General features: G+C 32.4%; 1 protein-coding gene across 5 annotated transcripts in view; it reads right to left on the reverse strand.

Moving 5' to 3' along the window:
* Nucleotides 1–19395, reverse strand: part of LOC145276932 (ATP-dependent chromatin remodeler CHD1-like) — a 124038-nt gene that overhangs the window by 36650 nt on the left and 67993 nt on the right. For all 5 annotated transcript variants that reach the window (XM_080128411.1, XM_080128409.1, XM_080128408.1 and 2 more), the window contains 7 exons: nucleotides 18489–18578; nucleotides 7523–7713; nucleotides 5559–5694; nucleotides 5097–5149; nucleotides 4049–4355; nucleotides 1433–1504; nucleotides 426–575 (listed from right to left, as the gene is read on the reverse strand). In XM_080128411.1, the coding sequence (XP_079984537.1) occupies nucleotides 426–575; nucleotides 1433–1504; nucleotides 4049–4355; nucleotides 5097–5149; nucleotides 5559–5694; nucleotides 7523–7713; nucleotides 18489–18578 (999 nt within the window). The remainder of the gene's footprint in view (nucleotides 1–425; nucleotides 576–1432; nucleotides 1505–4048; nucleotides 4356–5096; nucleotides 5150–5558; nucleotides 5695–7522; nucleotides 7714–18488; nucleotides 18579–19395) is intronic.

Raw genomic sequence — 19395 nt, forward strand, 5'->3', positions numbered from 1 at the left:
AGAAGCAAAACGTACAGTGAGAAAAGAGAGAGATAAAGAGGGAAGAGAAAGAAGAGGATGGAAAGAGAGAGTAGAGAAAGAAATAAACAGAAAAGATCTATTATGACATACTTTGGATTCTCATTTTGTAAAATCCTTTGACTTTGCAATGGAATGATATAAATAATTTTAAAAATGACAAACAATTGAGAGAGAAGAGAGGTTTTTTTACTTTGACATCATAATATATTTTGACCTTTTGAAAACCTTTGACTTCACAATCCTTATAAAAATATAATTATCATCCAATGGTAAAATTAAAAAAAAAACTGTATGTAATAACATATATATAATAAATACTGACCCCACAAGTCACAAGTAACCTAATAAATAAAAAAATTCAGTATTATATGTTAAGAAAGAAAAAGCATAATTCCGATATATACCTGATTTTTCTGGCCAATTCTATGAGCTCGCGCTTGAGCTTGTAAATCGTTTTGAGGATTCCAGTCACTATCGAAAATGATGACTGTATCGGCTGTAGCTAAATTCACACCTAAGCCACCAGCTCGAGTGGACAACAGGAAGCAGAAATCCTGAAATGAATAGAGATTAATTTTTGATGGTGATTAATCTACTCAATGTAAGGACTATGATAAATTTATAATTTCAAAAAAATTATGGCAAGACTAATCGGTTATAGTCAGCTAACATACTTTCTAATTTCCAGCATGGCTGCTACTGGAAGAGGTGACAACGAAAATCGGTCCCTTTGCTTTTTCTCTCAAGACTATATTTCCTCTTTGAGTGTATTCTTTTTTTTTATTACATTTTTCCAATTGTTCTTTTTTATTTAATAATCATTGAGAAGATTTTACCGTCTTATTTTAATTAAGAATTATTCAAATTAGTTTTATTATGTTTAAAGAATTATTGAAAACACTTTTTAAAATCTTTTTAAGCTATTTTGGGAATATTATGTATTGGATACGTTTCTTTTATGATGTTTGAAATTTTGTTATTTTGATTTCAATAATGTTATTTTTATACTTTCATAAACATATAATTATTGAATAAATTCAAATAAAAAACTATTTTTTAAATTCCAAAAGAAAGAAAAGTATTTTTATAATTCCATAAATATATTTCTTATAAAATTTCAAACAAAATAAAAACTTATTTTTTTAATTTTGTTATTAAAAGTGCAAATAAAGAGAATTGTGTTATTTTTATCTGTACAGTTTTGTTAACTTTTATTGTATATTTATATTATTTGTATATTTTTCAATAATGTCCTTTTCTTATATTTCAATAAATCACTTCACACTAGAAACACAGAGGAAGAATAAAAGTGAAGGAACTGATTGTCACCACTTCCGGTAGCAGCCACACCAGAAATTAGGAAGTACGATAGCTGACTATTACAGACTAATCTATAAAAAAAAAATCTTACCTGCGATCCTTCAGCATTAAAGTGGTCAAGGGCTTGTTTTCTAAGATCACCTCGTATTGAGCCATCAAGTCTCTGAAAATATTTAAAAAAAAACAATTAATAAAACAAAGTAATTTTTTTTTCAATTTTAAAAATAAAAAGTAGTAAAACTTCATTATTTATTTAATATAAAATTTATAATACTAAAACATTTATCTTATATTTTGTCCCAAGAAAATAATGAATTAAAATATAGATTTCTAAAAATAAATTTCAAACTTTTACATTTGATTTATTATATATATATATATATATATCATGCAACTATATTGTCCATTGGTAGACAATTTCCATTTTTAGATAGGTGATCAACAACTACAACTTTGTGATTTTCATCATCAGTTATAGTTTTTTCTTCTTTTTTTTTAAATACATAATTAACAGGACATTAGGGGGGCAAATAGCAAACCTTCACGTGGTGCCCTCTGTTAATCCTTCGGGAGAACCAATTGCTACATTACGCAACATCTCTGCATATCTCCGGTGGCGGTAAAAGGATAGACCCTCGGCCCCAAAAACAACCTGTCGGCCAAATTCAAGATCATCAGCTTCAATGCTGAAGGTATGTCCCTACCCAAATCTGACATTTTATCTAACCTGAAAGCAGATGTCCTCTTATATCTAATGTCTCTATGGCTACTAGGAGGTGGCTAGACGACTTGTGTCCCGGCGAAGCTTTGCCACAGTGGAGGAACTACCGGACACTCCTACATCCTCTTACCGGCTGCAGATGTAGAGAGAGGTAGACCCTCAGTCTATAAATATAGCACTGCCAGAGCCCAGTGAGACCTTACCACCTGGCACATACCTGTCCCGTTCGGAGTGGGTCACTCTGAATAGGGCAAGGGCAAAAGTTGCAAAAACTGGCGACAACCTCCTCATGTGGGGTTACTCTACAACTGCTGAATGCCCCTGTGGTGCCCAAGTTCAGACCATTGAGCACATTTTAACATCTTGCCCACTAGGGCCCAACTGCACGGACGAAGACCTCAGTGTTGGTAATGAAACCGCACGCCGCTGGTTGAAGAGATGGAGCGACAAGATATGATGAACAGGACATTAACAGCAACATTTTTATTCACAACTAGCCATCTGAAAGTTGTTCCCCAATTTGTCATCCTATCAAAATAATTTTTTTTTTAATATTTACGAAAGATTAAAATCACTGACTTTTTTTATGGAGAAATTAAAATGAATTCAGTTGGATTTAATTTTGTTACTAAGTGGAAATTTCTTCATGAAAAAGGTGGTATTCCTTAAAAATTACAGAAACATATTTTTTTAAATTTTACACCATACAACCTCAATTTGGTACACTACATAGAGAAATAATGAATATTATTGGATTCCTGTTACTGTTACCTCATATCAGTGTCTTCAAACAATATTGAATTAACATCAGCTTTCAAAAATTAAAGTTTTGATTTTTTGTTTTTTAAATTTTGTCTTATTTTAAAACTCATGGTAGAATTTTTTCCCATCAGTAGTAGAAAAATGTAATTCCACATGTAATTATCAAAAGTCATACTGACATAAGAAATATGTGCGCACACACACACACACACACACACACACACAAAAATTATCTCATAATTTATCTAATCTAGAAATAAGAAAAAATAAATAAGAAAAATCTAGTACATATAAAATATAAATGAATATATTCCAAAAACATTTTCTTTTAAAGTATTAAAATACATGTTTTTGATAATTTGTACCATTTACATCATGCGGACGACTGTTTTCATCTTGGATGCTATACTCACAGCATTTCAGCCGATGTAACCTACACTTTTCTTCAAGTACATCTTGCCACACCTGGGGAATCTATACAAAACTTTGAACGGAATCCTTTAATCCACAGGGGCAGCTTGCTTTCATTCTGTCAACCCTATCTTAAGTCATTTATAATTGTATTCGTAATATTGCCCATACTAAGTACTGAACCTTCAACCTCAAGAAAATTGTTACTTAAAACTGATTATACATAGCACTTTTATCTATGGATCAAATAATAGGTCCCATTGAAAATTCTGTACAAATTCCAGAGTTCAACAAGATACACCTGAAAAAGGTCGGAGGTTAAATAGGCGGAAACATTGCAAGAATTTGATTATTTGTTTATTGAAGAATATAAAAATATTATCTCTTTTATAAAAATAAATAAATATTAAAATTATGCAGTTTTTGTCAGTCTGTTAGTAACTAGTAGGCCAGAATTAGTATGAAATTTCCTTTGAAATGGCATAATACGTTATATGGGGTGGGATGTTAATACTACTACTGACAATACTAAAATAACATTCAAGACTTATTGGTGTTAAAGCCATTGAACAGAATTGCAGCCAATTTGCTTTGAAGTGCACTTTGGCCATCATTCTAATACTACTATTATTGATAATAATAATAAATACAAGCATTAAACATTGGTCAAAATTCGAAGATAAAAACAAAATAATTCAAACTTCTGATCTTATTCATGCTTCCTCTAAGTATCTAAAACACTCAATGCACAAATAAGCAAGCAAGATCTGAATAATCAAAATAAAACAGTTATTAAAATGTGCGAAAAATTACCTGGAATGGGAAATGCCTGAGCATGAGATAATCTGCGAGAATGTCCAACATTCTAACCATCTGCGAAAATATCAGCACTCGATGTCCACTCTCTTTCAGTTTTACCAACAATTTATCTAACAGAAGCAATTTACCGCTGCCTTTAACCAACGTCTGTAACTTATCCATGTGTTCCTGGTTTTCTTCAGTCCGTATGAGAAATGCATGGTTACAGCACTTCTTTAACTCCATGACAATGTTCACAAAACTGCTCACGCTACCTTTCACTCCTTTGCTTAAAGCTTTGTAATTTTTCGTTAGAATCCACCTAAAACAAAGAAACAAGCAAAAAATAAAAACATAATATAAATTATTCTTAGCCATCAAATTTTTCAGGTTTGATACAAATATCATAAGTAACAAATATAAAAATCAAGGATGTGATTAACTAATGGTAAAAAATCCAAAATCGAAATGTGGATGTAGGGAGGGCATCACAGAACATTAACATTTAAAAACAATTTAATAGAAATACATAAGTGTATGTAAGGGGAAGGAGACAGGAAGTCATTCTTTGATGAAACAAAAGGCATCTATTCCCCTAACCACTTCATGAATTGCTTGAAGTCTTGGCCATCACAGCCTGAAGTCTTGGCCATCATAGCCAAAATAATATTTTCAGTTTTCAAAGAGAACAGTTATAAGAGAAAAAAAGGAAGGCAAGACAAGAGAATGAGGTTAAAAGACAAAAAAAAAACAGGAAAAAGAGAAAAAGACAAGGAGAGGGAAAGGAAAAGAGAAAGATGAGGGGAAGGAAAAGAGAAGATGAGAGGAAGGAAAAGAGAAAGAAAGATGAGGAAAGGAAAAAGAGGAAGGAAAGAAGAAGGAAGATAAGGAGAGAGGAAGGAAAAGAGAAATAAAATCCAACCAAATAACAAAAAAAAATTAAGTATCCATGGGAGACTCTAGTAATTTAATCAAATATCTGCCTTTTCTGGATTATTAACAAATTTTGCTAGAAAGCAGAGAACTCAAATCCCTAAAGAAATGAAATAAAAAAGGAAATTACTTGTAATATTGTTTCTGTATTGAAGACATTTCAACCCTCAGGATTCGTTCCACCTAAAAGAAAAAGAAAAAATATCAGATATTTTGTAAAGTCATTTTAAACAATAGTTATACTTATTGGCTCTAAAATTACAGCAGAATTGCAAATTTAGCTTAAAGCATCCTTGCGATGCATGGTACGCCATAAAAAAAATATTTAATGATACTAATGCTAATAATAATCAAATGGATAAAATGTACTAAATTTAGTATGAAGTTCCTTTGGGATGCCAAATGGAAGATTAAAATTAAATTAATAATTAAATATAATACCAAATATTACTATTATATTTAGAAAAGAATGTTATAAAACTCATTTATTTTTTTGATTGCTGTATTTATTATTTGCAACATCAATATTTAATAAATAGCATCAAGTTTTCAGAAGAAGTGGAAAAGAATTTTATGAAACATGTAAATTTACCTTTGCAGGAAGAGATTTTTCAACATCTTTTTTTACTCTTCTTAATAAATAGGGCTCCAATTCTTTGTGGAGTGATGAGAAACCAGTTTTGTCTTCTGTGGAATGTACTGCTTCAAAATCGGTCCATTTACTAAATCTGGTTAAGAAAATACATAGATGGCATTCACAACAAATTATTAACAAAAATGAAATTTTTTTTTTATTTTTAATTAAGTGTTACATGGTTAGAATTATAACCGTTCATTTTAGGTAGAATACCATGAAGTACATAAGACAATTTTATACAAACATAACATGATTAGAGATGGATGTGTAAAAATAATGTTGAGAAAAGTAGTTTTTCACATGGCGTTAAAGTAAGAATATGACTATAGTGAAAAATTTGGAATTTGTCTAGAGTTCCTCCGTATGAAAAAACGTGTACTTATGACAGAAAGAAAATATTGAATTTCAAAAAGTACATAAATTAATCAAGTATTTTTACTTTTATAAAGAAAATTATTTTCAGGCGATTAATGGGAATTTGTATGAAAACAAAAAATCTCTCACGTTTGAATTATATCGAGTTATCTCCCTTATTCCTAGAAGCTGTTTCTAAAATGGAGTCATGAGTCAGTCGCTCCATGATTTAGCAATAAAATTTGATTTTCTTGTTTAAAAGTAAAATTCAGATAATTTTTAGAATACAATATTTTCTTTCCATCATGGGCACATGTACGATACAGATTTTTCTTTAGTTTTGTTCTTGCATAGAGAGAGAGTTTTAACCACATTGTACGGAAACATCTATTAGGCTAATGGATGTGATAGAATTAAGGATACTAATTAAAATGAGTAACAAAACTCCAACAACTCTTTGCATAAGTAGATAAAAAAACACACATTTTTAATAGTTTATTATTAGTAATACAGAATTTAATAAAATTATATAAAGAAATATAAAGAATGTAATTTTTAAGGTTATAATTTACCACCCTGCATAGCTGAGTATTTCAACTAGTAATATTTCATGTTATTTTGAGTCACTGAAGTAAGCTAACATACTTTCCTAATTTCCAACGTAATATCAGAAGCAGTAATAAGGCAAATCAGTTCCTTCACCTTTATTTCTCTTGTGCATGTACTACTTTTTTTTTTATTATGTTGTTCCGATCTTTCTTTTTTTTATTTAAAAACCATTGAAAAAAAGTTTTTTTTGGTCTTATTTTAATTAAGAATTATTGAAATTAGTTTTATTTTATTTTATTTTGTTTTTTTTTAAAGAATTATTGAAGACACTTTTTGTGCTCTTTTTTAAAAAAAAGAATTATTGAAAATATTTTGAAACTATTTTGGGAATATTACTTATTGGATATGTTTTTTATGATGTTTGAAATTTTGCTATTTTGATTTCAATAATTTCATTTGTTATTTTGATTTCAATAATTTTATTTGTTATTTTGATTTCAATAATTTTATTTGTTATTTTGATTTCAATAATTTCATTTGTTATTTTGATTTCAATAATTTTATTTTTTTTACTTTTATAAAAAAATATATTTATTATATAAATTCAAATAAAAAATTTATTTTTAAAAATTAAAAAAAAAAATTATTTTTAAAATTTCATAAACATATAAAATTTCAAATAAATAAACTTTAAAATAAAAATGTTCTTATTAAAAGTGCAAATAAAGGCTTATTTTTACCTATATAATTTTGTTAATTTTATTGTATACTTTTCAATAATGTCCCTTTTCTTATACTTTATTTCAATAAATTACTTTAAAATAGAAATTCTCAAGAACAATAAAAGTGAACAAACTGATTTGCCTTGTTACCGCTTTCAGTAGCGTTACATTGGAAGTTAAGAAAGCTGGCATAACCAAGATTCTAATTTGAATCCTAAAATGCTACACGATTAGTTCAAATTAATTCAAAGAGATAAAAAAAAAAGTGAGAGTTTATGGAACAGTTTTACTTACTTGTCAGGCATAATGAAATGTAATAGAGACCACAATTCCTTCAGTGAGTTTTGCAAAGGAGTACCTGTGATCAAAAGTCTGTGATTTGTGTCAAAATCCTTTAAAGATTTATAAAGTAAGGAGTCATCATTTTTCAGGCGATGAGCTTCATCAACACCAAGAAATGCCCAACTGACATTACCAAGGAAAGACTGAAACATAATAAAGTTTTAAAATGATTCAACAACAACAAAAAAAAAAAGGTTTTAATTGAAAAATATGTTTTCAAAATGCTTAGAGAAGAGTTCTCAATGATTAGTAGGTTTTATCAATTGTTTAGCGTTTCTCAACATCAATACATAATTTTGCATTGCTTCGAAAATGATGCCCTATGCAACTAAACATTTTGAACTTTTATTTTTAAGATTTGGAAAGCTAGATCAAAATTTTAATTATCTGTATATTTATAAAGTTGAGCAATTTGTCACATTGACATCAAGATAAAAAAAGTTCAACTTCTTAGTCACAGTAGAACAGATTTCTTACATACTCAGCGAGCTCTATGTGATTGTCATCTGAAGGTTAACTAACTTGCATTTATGTTTTTGCAAAACAAAATCCTTAATTATTTGTTCATTTGGTTTCTTATTCAATGATTTTTATTTTACTATTACCTATAATTTTATTTTAAAATATTTTCCTATAGCATGGATAAATGCTGAGCATTTTTTCCATGAAAAGTGTCTTTCTGGTTCTTTTAAGTCAATTTACTTCTGGAAATTACAAATTTTGGTTTCCACAATCTTCCCAGGCAATGCCAGAACACAAGTTCTGCTAGTAACTTATATTTACAAGTACAAAAAAAATTGATAGGTATCAAGCAAATTATAATTTAGTAACTGTATTTACAGAGGTGGTAGAAACATTGCCATGGGAAGGGGGGGGGGATAAATTTCAATAAATATTCGTTCATATATAAGATAGTTTTTGCTGTCCATTTAGCTGAATAATTAGACATGGTCAAGCAGACAAGAAAGCCATTTTTAACATTCCGTGAGGTGGGTTGGTTGTTTTACAGCATATCAACCCTTTTCAGGTTATTTAATGCCAAATACAGTGATTTTGAAGAAAAAATTTTTAATAGAATATATTTGTTTTTTTCAAGTCAGTTTCTATTTAACCCATAGTTGGAACCCTAACAGATACTATCACTCCAGGTCAGAGTGGAGCTGGGAGCAATGGCAATTAAAGGGTGGCTCCACACTCCCCAAAGCCTGCAAGCTGGGGCCCTCACCATCAGATATAGTTTAAGGTCATATCCAGACCCCGTGGGATGGGAGGTAGGGTTTTATGTTATCTAAGAAGAAGATAATCATTAATCAGAAAGGACCACATTTTGCTTGTCCCCATCATTCTGACTGCAAAGCAGAAACCAGAAGTAAAAACGAGCAGATGATCTCGATTATTACCAAATATTAAATTAATAGTAAATAAAAAAATATACATTGTAGCTCACATAGTTGCAAGGGGAAAACAAACACACTGGTTGTGTTATAATTGTATGAATATAAAGATTATCAATCTAAATATTAATTTACTTGTCCATACATCCAGTGTCACAAAAACCATCATCATTGCAAACATTAATTAAGAAACGAATTACCTCCCTTTACAGTCATTCTTTATCAGTTAAAATTCATCAAAACCATTTCCTCTCAAAAAAAAAAAAAAAAAAAAAAAACGGCTGTCTGTTTATGGTTTCAAATTGGCTATTTTATTTTATAATTTTTTTAAAAAGTCATGTTGAGGAGACTGTAAGTGTTTTTATTATAGATTCTTTTTAAAATTTTCAAAAATGTGCAAGTGAATTGACATCCGTTCCTTTGTAATTTATATAAAAAAATTATTCAGGAAAAAAAAAATGTGTTTGTGTGTTGAATTTTCATTGAAAAAAATCTTATTTTCTTAAATCAATTCTTTTTAACTTTAAAAAGTAAAGCGAAAATTTGCTAAAAATAGTTTTAAATTTGTCATTATTTGTTTTATTTTATTTTTTTATTAATTTTATTTATAATACGTTTTAAAAATTTTCAACTACCATGGAATTTCCACAGGTTCTGTTAGTATAAATTAATACAATATGGGGGTAATAGTTAACAAGTATTGGTATATTTTTTTTCTTCTTTACTCTAATTAATGATGTGCCTTACACTTTAGAGCAAACGCGATTTTCTTGCTTTAAATAATATTAGAGTGCATAAAAAAGGAAATGGGAATATTGGAATAAGTTTTTTTAATGTACTTGAAAATTGTGAACCACAAAATTTTTTTTAAAGCTGCATTAACAAAAAGCACAAAAAATTTATAAGGTCGAATTAATAGATCAACACTTAAGTAGTTAATTAAGGGGGTGACAATCCGGTTGTGCCAAACTTGAATCCAGACAGTTCCATAGAATGACTTTCACTTGTGAATAGTGACAACTTTTGCACAGTTCCTCTTTTAAGTATCTGATTCTAGAAAGAATCCTAGAAAGCCAATGCCAACAACAGAATTAAAACAGTCATATCAGATTCATTCATATGAATTTACAATAACATTGAGAAGGCATAATCACGTTGACACACCGGTTCCCTATGCTGGATCACCAAAGTTAAGCAACATTGAATCTGGTCAGTACTAAATGGGTGACCATTTGGGATTTCCAGGAGCTGTATGTGCTCTCTGCTTATCTCGACATTGTTTTCAGTCGTCCTGGACTTCTCCTTGCCACTGGACTCAAACAGTGTCGATTCAGGAGAGGTGTGGTTGAGGATTGCACAACTCTGTCTTCACAATTACATGCACAGCTACTCCTACAGGGGTATCCTTTGTCCTTTGAGAATGAACAGATACATCATCGATTGAAGGCATGTGTTGTATGGAGAGAAATATGGTTATGATACAAGGAATATGTAATGTGAATCTAAAAGACAGGCTTAAATCCAATGAATTCAGAAGAACATTAAATCTGGACAATATAGAGAGATGTGTGCAGAAAAGGAGACTTTTTTATGTTGAAAGGATGGATGAGAGTTCTTGGATTAGGAGATGCAAAACAGTTTCAGATGGCAGCATTGGACCAAGTAAACATGACGGGAAGTGATAAGGATGGACTAGAGAGAAAGGATAAATAAAAACTTGGTCAGAGATAGTTATTTTGGAAATCAAAAGCCACCGGTTATAGTCAGCTAACATACTTCCTAATTTCAGGCATAGCGTTATTGGAAGTGATGACAAGGCAAATCAGTTCCTTTGCTTTTTTTCTCTCATGCCAATATCTGTTACATATTTGTTGTTTTGATTTCAATTTTATTTTTATACTTTCATAAACATATATTTATTATATAAATTCAAATAAATAAATTTTATTTTTAAAATTTTAAAAATAATAAAATTATTTTTATAATTTCATAAACATATTTATTATAAAATTTAAAATAAAAAACTTTTTTTTTTATTTTATTTTGTTACTAGCAAAGATACCCGTGCTTCGCACGGAGATTTGTTGCGCACTCGGGTACCAAAATCTATGGGCACCTTTCCCGTAAGTTGATGTTGTAAGAGCAACGATTGCATAAGGTGATTAACATTTTAACTACCTCTTGTAGTGACTGAAATTCAATCAGGAACTTCACAAAACATTTTCATCAAAAAGGAAGGTTACTTGATGTTACATAGTAAATTTTTCATTGGAGTAATTTTCAACTCTTGCTTAAATTTTATCTTGCACATTCAATACTAAAAACTTACCACAATCAGATCATGTCAGTTTTTCCTCATATCCATTTCTCGAACTTTTCACTGAAGAGCCTCAGGGTAAACTACATTTCTGCTGCTTTGATTTGGAGCCAGAATGTAGAGTTTTTCTGAACTTCCTGTCCGGCTGATGGAGACGTAGAACATACCGTGACTGAAGCAGTCTGATGTCAAGTCTACGCCAATGGTGTTAAATGTCTGACCTTGACTTTTGTTTATGCTCATTGCAAAACACACCTTCACAGGAAATTGGAGTCTCCGGAATTTAAATGGAAGTTCTGAGTCCGATGGAACTAAGGGGATCCTTGGCAGTAGAACGGTTTCGCCTTTGTAGGGACCACAGGAAATGATGGCCTCAAGTATATTGGTGTGCAATCTGGTGATAACACATCTGGTTCCGTTTGTTGTTTTTGGCGGTTCCAAGGATTGAAGAATCATGATTGGCGATCCAATTTTGAGATTTAAAATGTGTGGAGGCATTCCAGATATCTCCAAAGAGTTTAAAAACTCCACAGGGTAGTGAACAGCTTCATATTCATTAGTAGCCGAATCAACTGACTTGTATTGCTTTGTGTCTCCTGGAAATTCATCCATTATTGAATTGTTCAAATGATTCACATTGCTGTTTAATGGCGAAATAATAGCCCTCTCAGCAAGCCAATCCGGTGATTTTCCATTGTTTTGCAGGTCTGGGTACACTTTGTCTTTCAGTTGCTTCTGATTACCGACACATTTACCAAGCGCAGTTGGAATCTTAATTGTGTCAGGTGAAGAAGTGATAGGAAACTGACCATTACCGATTTGGAGAAGCAATTTTGAGAAGTCTGCTGCAGCTGTGTTATCAGAGATATAGGTTCTCATATTAGTAGTCAGTCTCTTCACTATAACGTGCCTCCAGAGATAGGATTGTTTCAAACTTGCATTGACAATGTTAGCCCTTGTGCCATTTTTAACCACTGGGAGGATTTGACGGAAATCACCGCAAAATAAGGTTGGAATGCCACCCATGGGATTCTTGTTTCCTGTGATGTCTTGCAGTGTTCGGTCAATTGCTTCATAAGCACTCTTGTGCGTCATTGGGGCTTCGTCTACAATGATTGCAGAGGTGTCTCTAATTACATTTGCCAAGGCTGAGTTACCAGTAATTTTGCAAACTGGCTGATCCATTCGATGAGTATCCAAGGGTACTTTAAAAGTGCTGTGAAGAGTGCGGCCACCTTGTAGTAGAGTAGCAGCAATGCCACTGGATGCTGTTGCAAGCACAATCTTTCTCATGGATCTAATCTTTGCAAGGATCAAATTGATTACAAAAGTCTTGCCCGTACCACCTGGAGCATCAAGAAACATCATGTTTTTGTTCATTTCACCTTGTGCTTCCAACATTGCCATGAATGAATTGTAAACTTCTCTTTGAGAATCGGTCAGTTTTTCTTGCATATTTTCTGCTTGTAGGGAAAGTTCTTCAAGATTATAAGTAACTTCACGTTGATACTCTCTCGCGAGTCTTTCATCTCTCTCTTGCGTTGGTGCAGGTAATCCATAGCTTGCCAATGGTTGACCGCACATAAGGAGAACTTTTTCTTTAATTAGACAAAGAGTTTTATTGTAGATGTCCTCATTAAAATCTGCTTCTGGATTGTTAACTTCTTGCCTGTATCTGTGAAGAATGTCTTCAGATATTACATCACGAAAAGCCATCCAGATCTCAAGAGGATTTCTTGGCTCACAGACTGTTAAAATTATCACAAATAGGCTTCGCAAATTTGAAGGTGATTGAGTGGCACTTGCCTCTCCTACTGCTTGATGCAAGTGATGGTCATTTTCTAGAAGGCCTCGAGCAAGGCACGCTGCTCTGTATGTTTCAAACACCTGACCATTGTATGCTCGCAAATCTTGAAATGAAGTTGGACCAGCAACCTCATTGAGCAACAGGCGTAAGAAATAACACTCCCCTGCTTTTGGACTAATCGTGTAGATTCTCCCAATGCATGGTGCCTTCCATACATCATCATTTTCAGTACCTTCAACTTGTACCCCACGCATTCTTCTCATCCATTTCTTTGTCGATTTGTTCCAAGTGTAAAACTCAGGGACTTCTACGTATTTGAGACCCCTTGCAAAGTCATCCTCATGGCAGAGTTGAAAAAATGCTGTCAAAGTTGTGGCAGGCGGTGGACCTTGGGCTCGTTCCAGAGCAGTATCAGCTGAGAACATGACACGCTGCCCATTTTCAAAATGAACAGAAAGTTGTACAATTGGGGGGAAATGTTCATGGATGGGATGTTCCAATATCCTCCAGGCCGCCTCTGAACTGCCGACATACCTTGCATTCTGGAACTGTTGGATCTCATCCGCAATGTGACTTTGTACTTGGCCTTGTTGGTTAGCTGCTCCATCAGTTCTTTGTAGTTCAAACACTGCTTGATCACATCCTTTATTCACGTATTTGAGGACATATTTGATGCTTTGGATCGAGCTGCAAATTTCTACGTTAATGTGAGCGTTGAACTGCTGAAGGAGGACCTTGTTGTACGGAACAATCCACTGGTTTGTTATTTCTTGATTAACATACCGACCATTTCTCTTCATCCTTATTGTACCAGTCTGGCCTCCATCTTCTGGTTTTCTTCGCCTGTACTTGGGGTAAGAGTCTTGGCCTTGCTCGGTACACTGAAGAAATTCTTTTGGGTATTTTTTGGAACATTTGTTGTCAATCATACATGGACAATTTGGATTAAATGGTCCACAAGGTCCATGCACCATATGTGCCATCACTTTAGCATGAAGATCAGGATCTTCCTCTTTGTCAGGGATCTCTGCAGATATGCAGAGATCCATTTTTTCTGGTAGAAGTTTGTCCTCTGGGGCCTGCAAGGTGAGGATGTGTGCATGCGGCAGTCCTCTTTTTTGATATTCAATACTGTACAGGAAAGCCCTCAACCTGCCAAATCCTCCCTTTTTAATAAATTCAAGTAACTTTTTTAGCTTCTGCCTGAAAACCCTGGCAACAATATCTGGACGATCCTGAGGGTCTTGCCCTTGAAGACAATTTTCTGTAATTTCTGTCCACTTTGGATTTGTTGTGAACGTGATGAAGAGGTTGGCTCGGCCCATTCGCCGAACATATGCCATGGCATCACTTTGACGCTCAAACATGTATCGAGGGCCTCCTGTATAAGTTGCCGGAAGTACAACTCGTTGACCAAACTGTTCTGGATTCCCATCCTCCCTAAGAATTGAATCTCTCAAGTTGCTATAATTGTCAGCTCTCAGGGTCTGTTGCTCACGCCTCAGGAACTGTAAACGTTCTGTTTCAATCTTGCAGTACACATCCACCAGCCATTGTTGAAATAGCCTTCGGTACCAGAGAAAATAGTTTCCAGGCCGAGTCATTAAATGGTACGAATAAAATTGCTGTTGGGTAACTTTTCGCCCATTGGATGCCTTCATGTAGATGTTGTAAGATGGAGAACCATAGGGGTACATTAACGGGTACATTAAAGTATCGTAGAGGGGATGTAGTTCGGAGATCCGTTTTAATGTATCATTTCTAAAACGCAAGACAATATCCCGGTTAGCTGTTGGTTCATTCTCCATTAATATTCCAATCTCATACGTTGTTGTTGGAGCATTGAATCGCCGTGGATGCTCTTCTTGCGGCCTTCGGTCTTCCCTTATGACAACTTTATGTTCTACCAAGTGTTCTTCTTCAATCCTCTCCTTTGTTGTTTTCAGCTGACAAATGAAGCTGTTGTTCTCATGTAAAAATTCAGTCAGACTTTGGAGAATGTCTCTATTGAGTCTACTGTCACGTCCCCGATTATGTAGTTCCTCTTCCAGACTATCCAAGAAGTAGACTTGAATAAACTTTGCTGTTTCATCTTCAGGTGGTAAAAGACTCCCAATCTGGTGGCAAACCTGGCCTCGAATTCTAAAAGAAGGATTCCACCCATGTACTGCCGCAATTTTGTGACCAAATGATGTCATTGCAAAACAATTGTTATAACTGCGTAGATTTTGCAGAAAATCTTTAGAGATGGGACCATTGCCGGAGAGCAAATCTTGAAGCAACTGAGGCAGTGGTGGAAAGCTATCAAGCACAACTTTGCCAGAAGAACAACAACAACCAGGGGTTTCTCCTTTAAATTTTACAGCTGAGCAATGTTGACATACTTTGTCCATTTTTCCTATATCAGCTGTAGTGAGAGAGTCATTTTTGTTGTAGAGCAATCCTTTTCTATTGCAGTGTTCTATTTCATGGTGTCTCAAAGCAGTCATTCGTTGTCTAGCTGCCTCGTTTTCTGTCAATTGCTGGGGCAAAGTCATACTCTCTCTCCATGCAGCCTCTCGTTGTTGCCCTTGGTATAGGCGAAAGCTTCGTTGGGTTTCTGATTCATTCTGATGTCGTTGAGCCACTCTCAACTGACCTTGTGTACGTCTACTTACCTCATATAATTCATTCGATCGTAATATTGCTTCTCTTTCCAGTGCATATCTTTGCCTTTCTTGAATTTCATCTTGTGATGAATTTAACCGCCTTACAGCATGTCTAGTTCTGTCAGCTTCACGTTGGGTTTCTCTTTCCAAATCTGACAGTCTTGCTCTCCTTTCTCTTTGACGTATCCTGTTAAGTTCTAGACGTCTTTCTCTATCTGAATTGTTTTCATTGGAGCGAATTGCAGCAACTCTTAGTCTATTAGCTTCCAATCTTTCCATTCTTTCTTCCTCACTTTCGTTTCTACTTCGTTTGGGTGGCATAATTTCGGTTTTAAACGGAATTGTTTAACGATATTAATGAGTGTAAATTAATTAAGCGTAAAGGAAATGTATACTAACTGAAATGGACGAACTATAAATAATATTTCTGAATAGTACAATTATAAACAATCATATTGTACCTATTTACTATGCCTCCCCACGGGACAGAGTTAGACACCAGGGTCGTTTTTTAACGTGGAGAAAAGGTACAAAAATAAAAATTGTCTCAGTCGTGAAGGATTTCTCCTCCACCGAAAGAGAACAAGAAATAGAAGTGCAGCATCTGAAGAACAGATGCTACACTTTGATCTTGACCAATTATATTGTAGCAAAAATGAATAAAAGCGACCCACTTGTGACTCATTACTTCCGGGTGTAAACGTCACAGTCTAAAAGTAATAATTAAAAAAAAAAAGTAAATGTAAAATAAATGTAATACCAACTTAGGTTAACTAATATATGTAAACAATACAATTAAAACAGTTCTATTAAAACAAATAATTACTAAGATCTAGGTAATTGTTAGTCTCATTGTTATGGTTTTAAAGAAAAAAATGTGTAAAAAAAATCTGCTTTTGTGAGTACGTGTATTTCTTTTAAATTACATAACCTTTTTATTTTATTATTTATATCTCTTTTAAATTTATATATTTTGTTAGTAAACTGGAAGAAATTCAGTTGAATAAAACCTTGTTCGTGTTCTTTACGTTAAACTCATTTTTATAAAAGGTTCATCCGGTTTAAAGAAAGCACTAAGTTTAAATAAGACTGGAAATAACTAATTCAATATATAAATAGAAAAATGAAATAAATATAAGCTTTAAGTCTTAAGATAGTAATAATCAAAATGTAATAAATTATTTGTAGTTCAAATCTATGATAAGGCAGGCTTTCGAAATAGGCTCGACCAGAAAGATTAAATTGGAACGAAATTATAATCTCCGTGCCATTTTCAAAACAACCCCACAAAAGTAACTGTATCCTGCAGTTGGTTAAATGACAACGTTGGTTGTAAGAAAAATGTAAAAGAAAATGCGCTTATCTGTTTATTTTGACATTTAATTAAAACAAAATTGGCTATAACTGGAAGAGAGCGTTATGTTTTGGGGGCTGTTTAAAAAATAGAATGGAAATAAAGTTAGTTCCGTTTTAATTGTCTTTAATTGCGGCAAGCGAAGCGCTAACAAAATCGAAAAATCACTGTTCACATTCGAAATGTTAACTTTTACAGGTTTGCTGACAAGGCTGGGGGTGTTTATTTAGAAAGCCATACTTAACATGGGGAGGTTGGGATGTTTAATACAATTATTTTACTAAATTGATTTTTTTCATTTAAAAATAAAATTATTTCTTTTTTAATAAAGTTTTATTTTAAAATATTTGTTTTTGTTTATTTATATAAAATTACGATAGTTGAATTGTATTCTTTCAATTATATTGGCAAGTAAAATATAAAAGATTAAAACGGAACGAAATTGAAATTTCCATTACATTTTCAATACAATCCCAAAACATAAAGCTTCTCGCCAATGAATTGTTTTGATAATATAGGTAAAGTGAAATAAATCGAATATAAAATTAAATGAAAATATATTAAATAATTAAATGTTAAATAGATTTTGTAAATAGTACAGTTGAAATGATTAGAATATTTCCAATATGTAATAAGGTCGAGGTAATTAGTTAAAGAGATTTAATATAATGTGATATGCAAATGAGCGTAAGTCATTCGATATGGGGGTGGTTTGTAGAATAGTATATAAAGAAATTAGGCATAGATTCTTATGTCTCCTATAACAGAAACATCCTAAAATGGGTTCTAATGTTTCTCTATCAGGAGAGATCTACCCTCTTACCTCCTTTATATTTCGTTGATGATGGAGAGCTGTACACACAGACAGAAACACACGAACCCTATTACTTTATAAAAATATAGATTAAAAGTGCAAATAAAGAGTGTGTTATTTTTATCTGTATGATTTTTTTTACTTTTTATTTTATTTTATTATTTTTCAATAATGTTCTTTTCTTATATTTTATTTCAATAAATCGCTTCACAATAGAAATACTGGAGAACTATAAAAGTGAAGCAATTGATTTGCCTTGTTACTGCTTCCGGTAGCAGCCACACCAGAAATTAGGAAGTATGTTAGCTGACTAAAACCAAACCACTCAAAACATGGCAGCATGTTAAACTGAATAGGATGAGATCATCATAGAAATCCATACGCTTTCAATCACTTTTCAGTATACTTATCCTAACAGTAAAAAGTTTACTTATATTTGTTCATGTCTATAACCTCCCCCACTTCCGCCTCACTCTTTAATATTACTTTGCTATTTAAATCCTATGTTTAAGATGAATGAGTCTGTGCATCTAACCTAAACTACAACACATTACTGCCAGTTAAAGATGACATGATTGATATACCTTATCTTTGAGTAAAATTTCATATGTTGTAATGATGACATTGAATTTCAGCCGTTTGTTGCCAGGATGACACCATTCATATTCACGGATCTGTAAAAGTAAATTGTACAAATTAGCATCCACAATCAAAACACATCAAAATTCAAAAACTATTATCAACTACAAGATGGAAACTAAAAGAAATCGATTTTAGTAAATCAAATATTAAGATTTATCTACATCATTATAATGCACCTATGTTAGTGGGACTTTTCACCTGTGATTGGAATCATGAAGTTGCTTCGATGTAAAGATAGATTCATTTAAATAATTTATAGCTAATGTTGCTAAAGTATTTTGCTTTTAGGTTTATTTTCTAAAGCTAATAATTCAAAATTTCTCTTAACGTGTTATGTTAAAATATAAAATACAACTTGGAAAACTTTAAATATTTACAAAATCAATCTATTATCTTTTCTGTAAAATGTACTTAAGTTCATTATGGAGAATAGGATATTATTGATAATTTGACCATAAATTAAATGAAAAAGATAACTGATACATAGATGAACAGGAAATAATAATAATGTGTAATTATATACAGTTGCAACCAGTTTGTAATAAAAAGTCACTGTGTGTGTGTGTGTGTGTGAGAGAGAGAGAGAGAGAATTCCTCCTAAGTTCCCAAATTGCTGAGCTTAGTTTTTGCCAATTTCACACACAGGTGATTTATATGTCTGGCAGTGTTCTTAGATGTGTTTCGTACAGAAATTAATCCAGTAAGTATTGGAAATCGGAAAAATTTGATCCTAAAAATATTTTTTTTCTTATAGATAAAAATAAGAATTTTTACAGAGGAATTTTTATACATTACATACATTAAATATGTTATAGTATATCTTTCTTATGGTCTCTTGATCTTACTGGA

Source organism: Euprymna scolopes, chromosome 5, assembly GCF_053919585.1.
Source record: "Euprymna scolopes isolate OS-2025 chromosome 5, ASM5391958v1, whole genome shotgun sequence".
In the NCBI taxonomy this organism is placed as follows: Eukaryota; Metazoa; Mollusca; class Cephalopoda; order Sepiida; family Sepiolidae; genus Euprymna; species Euprymna scolopes.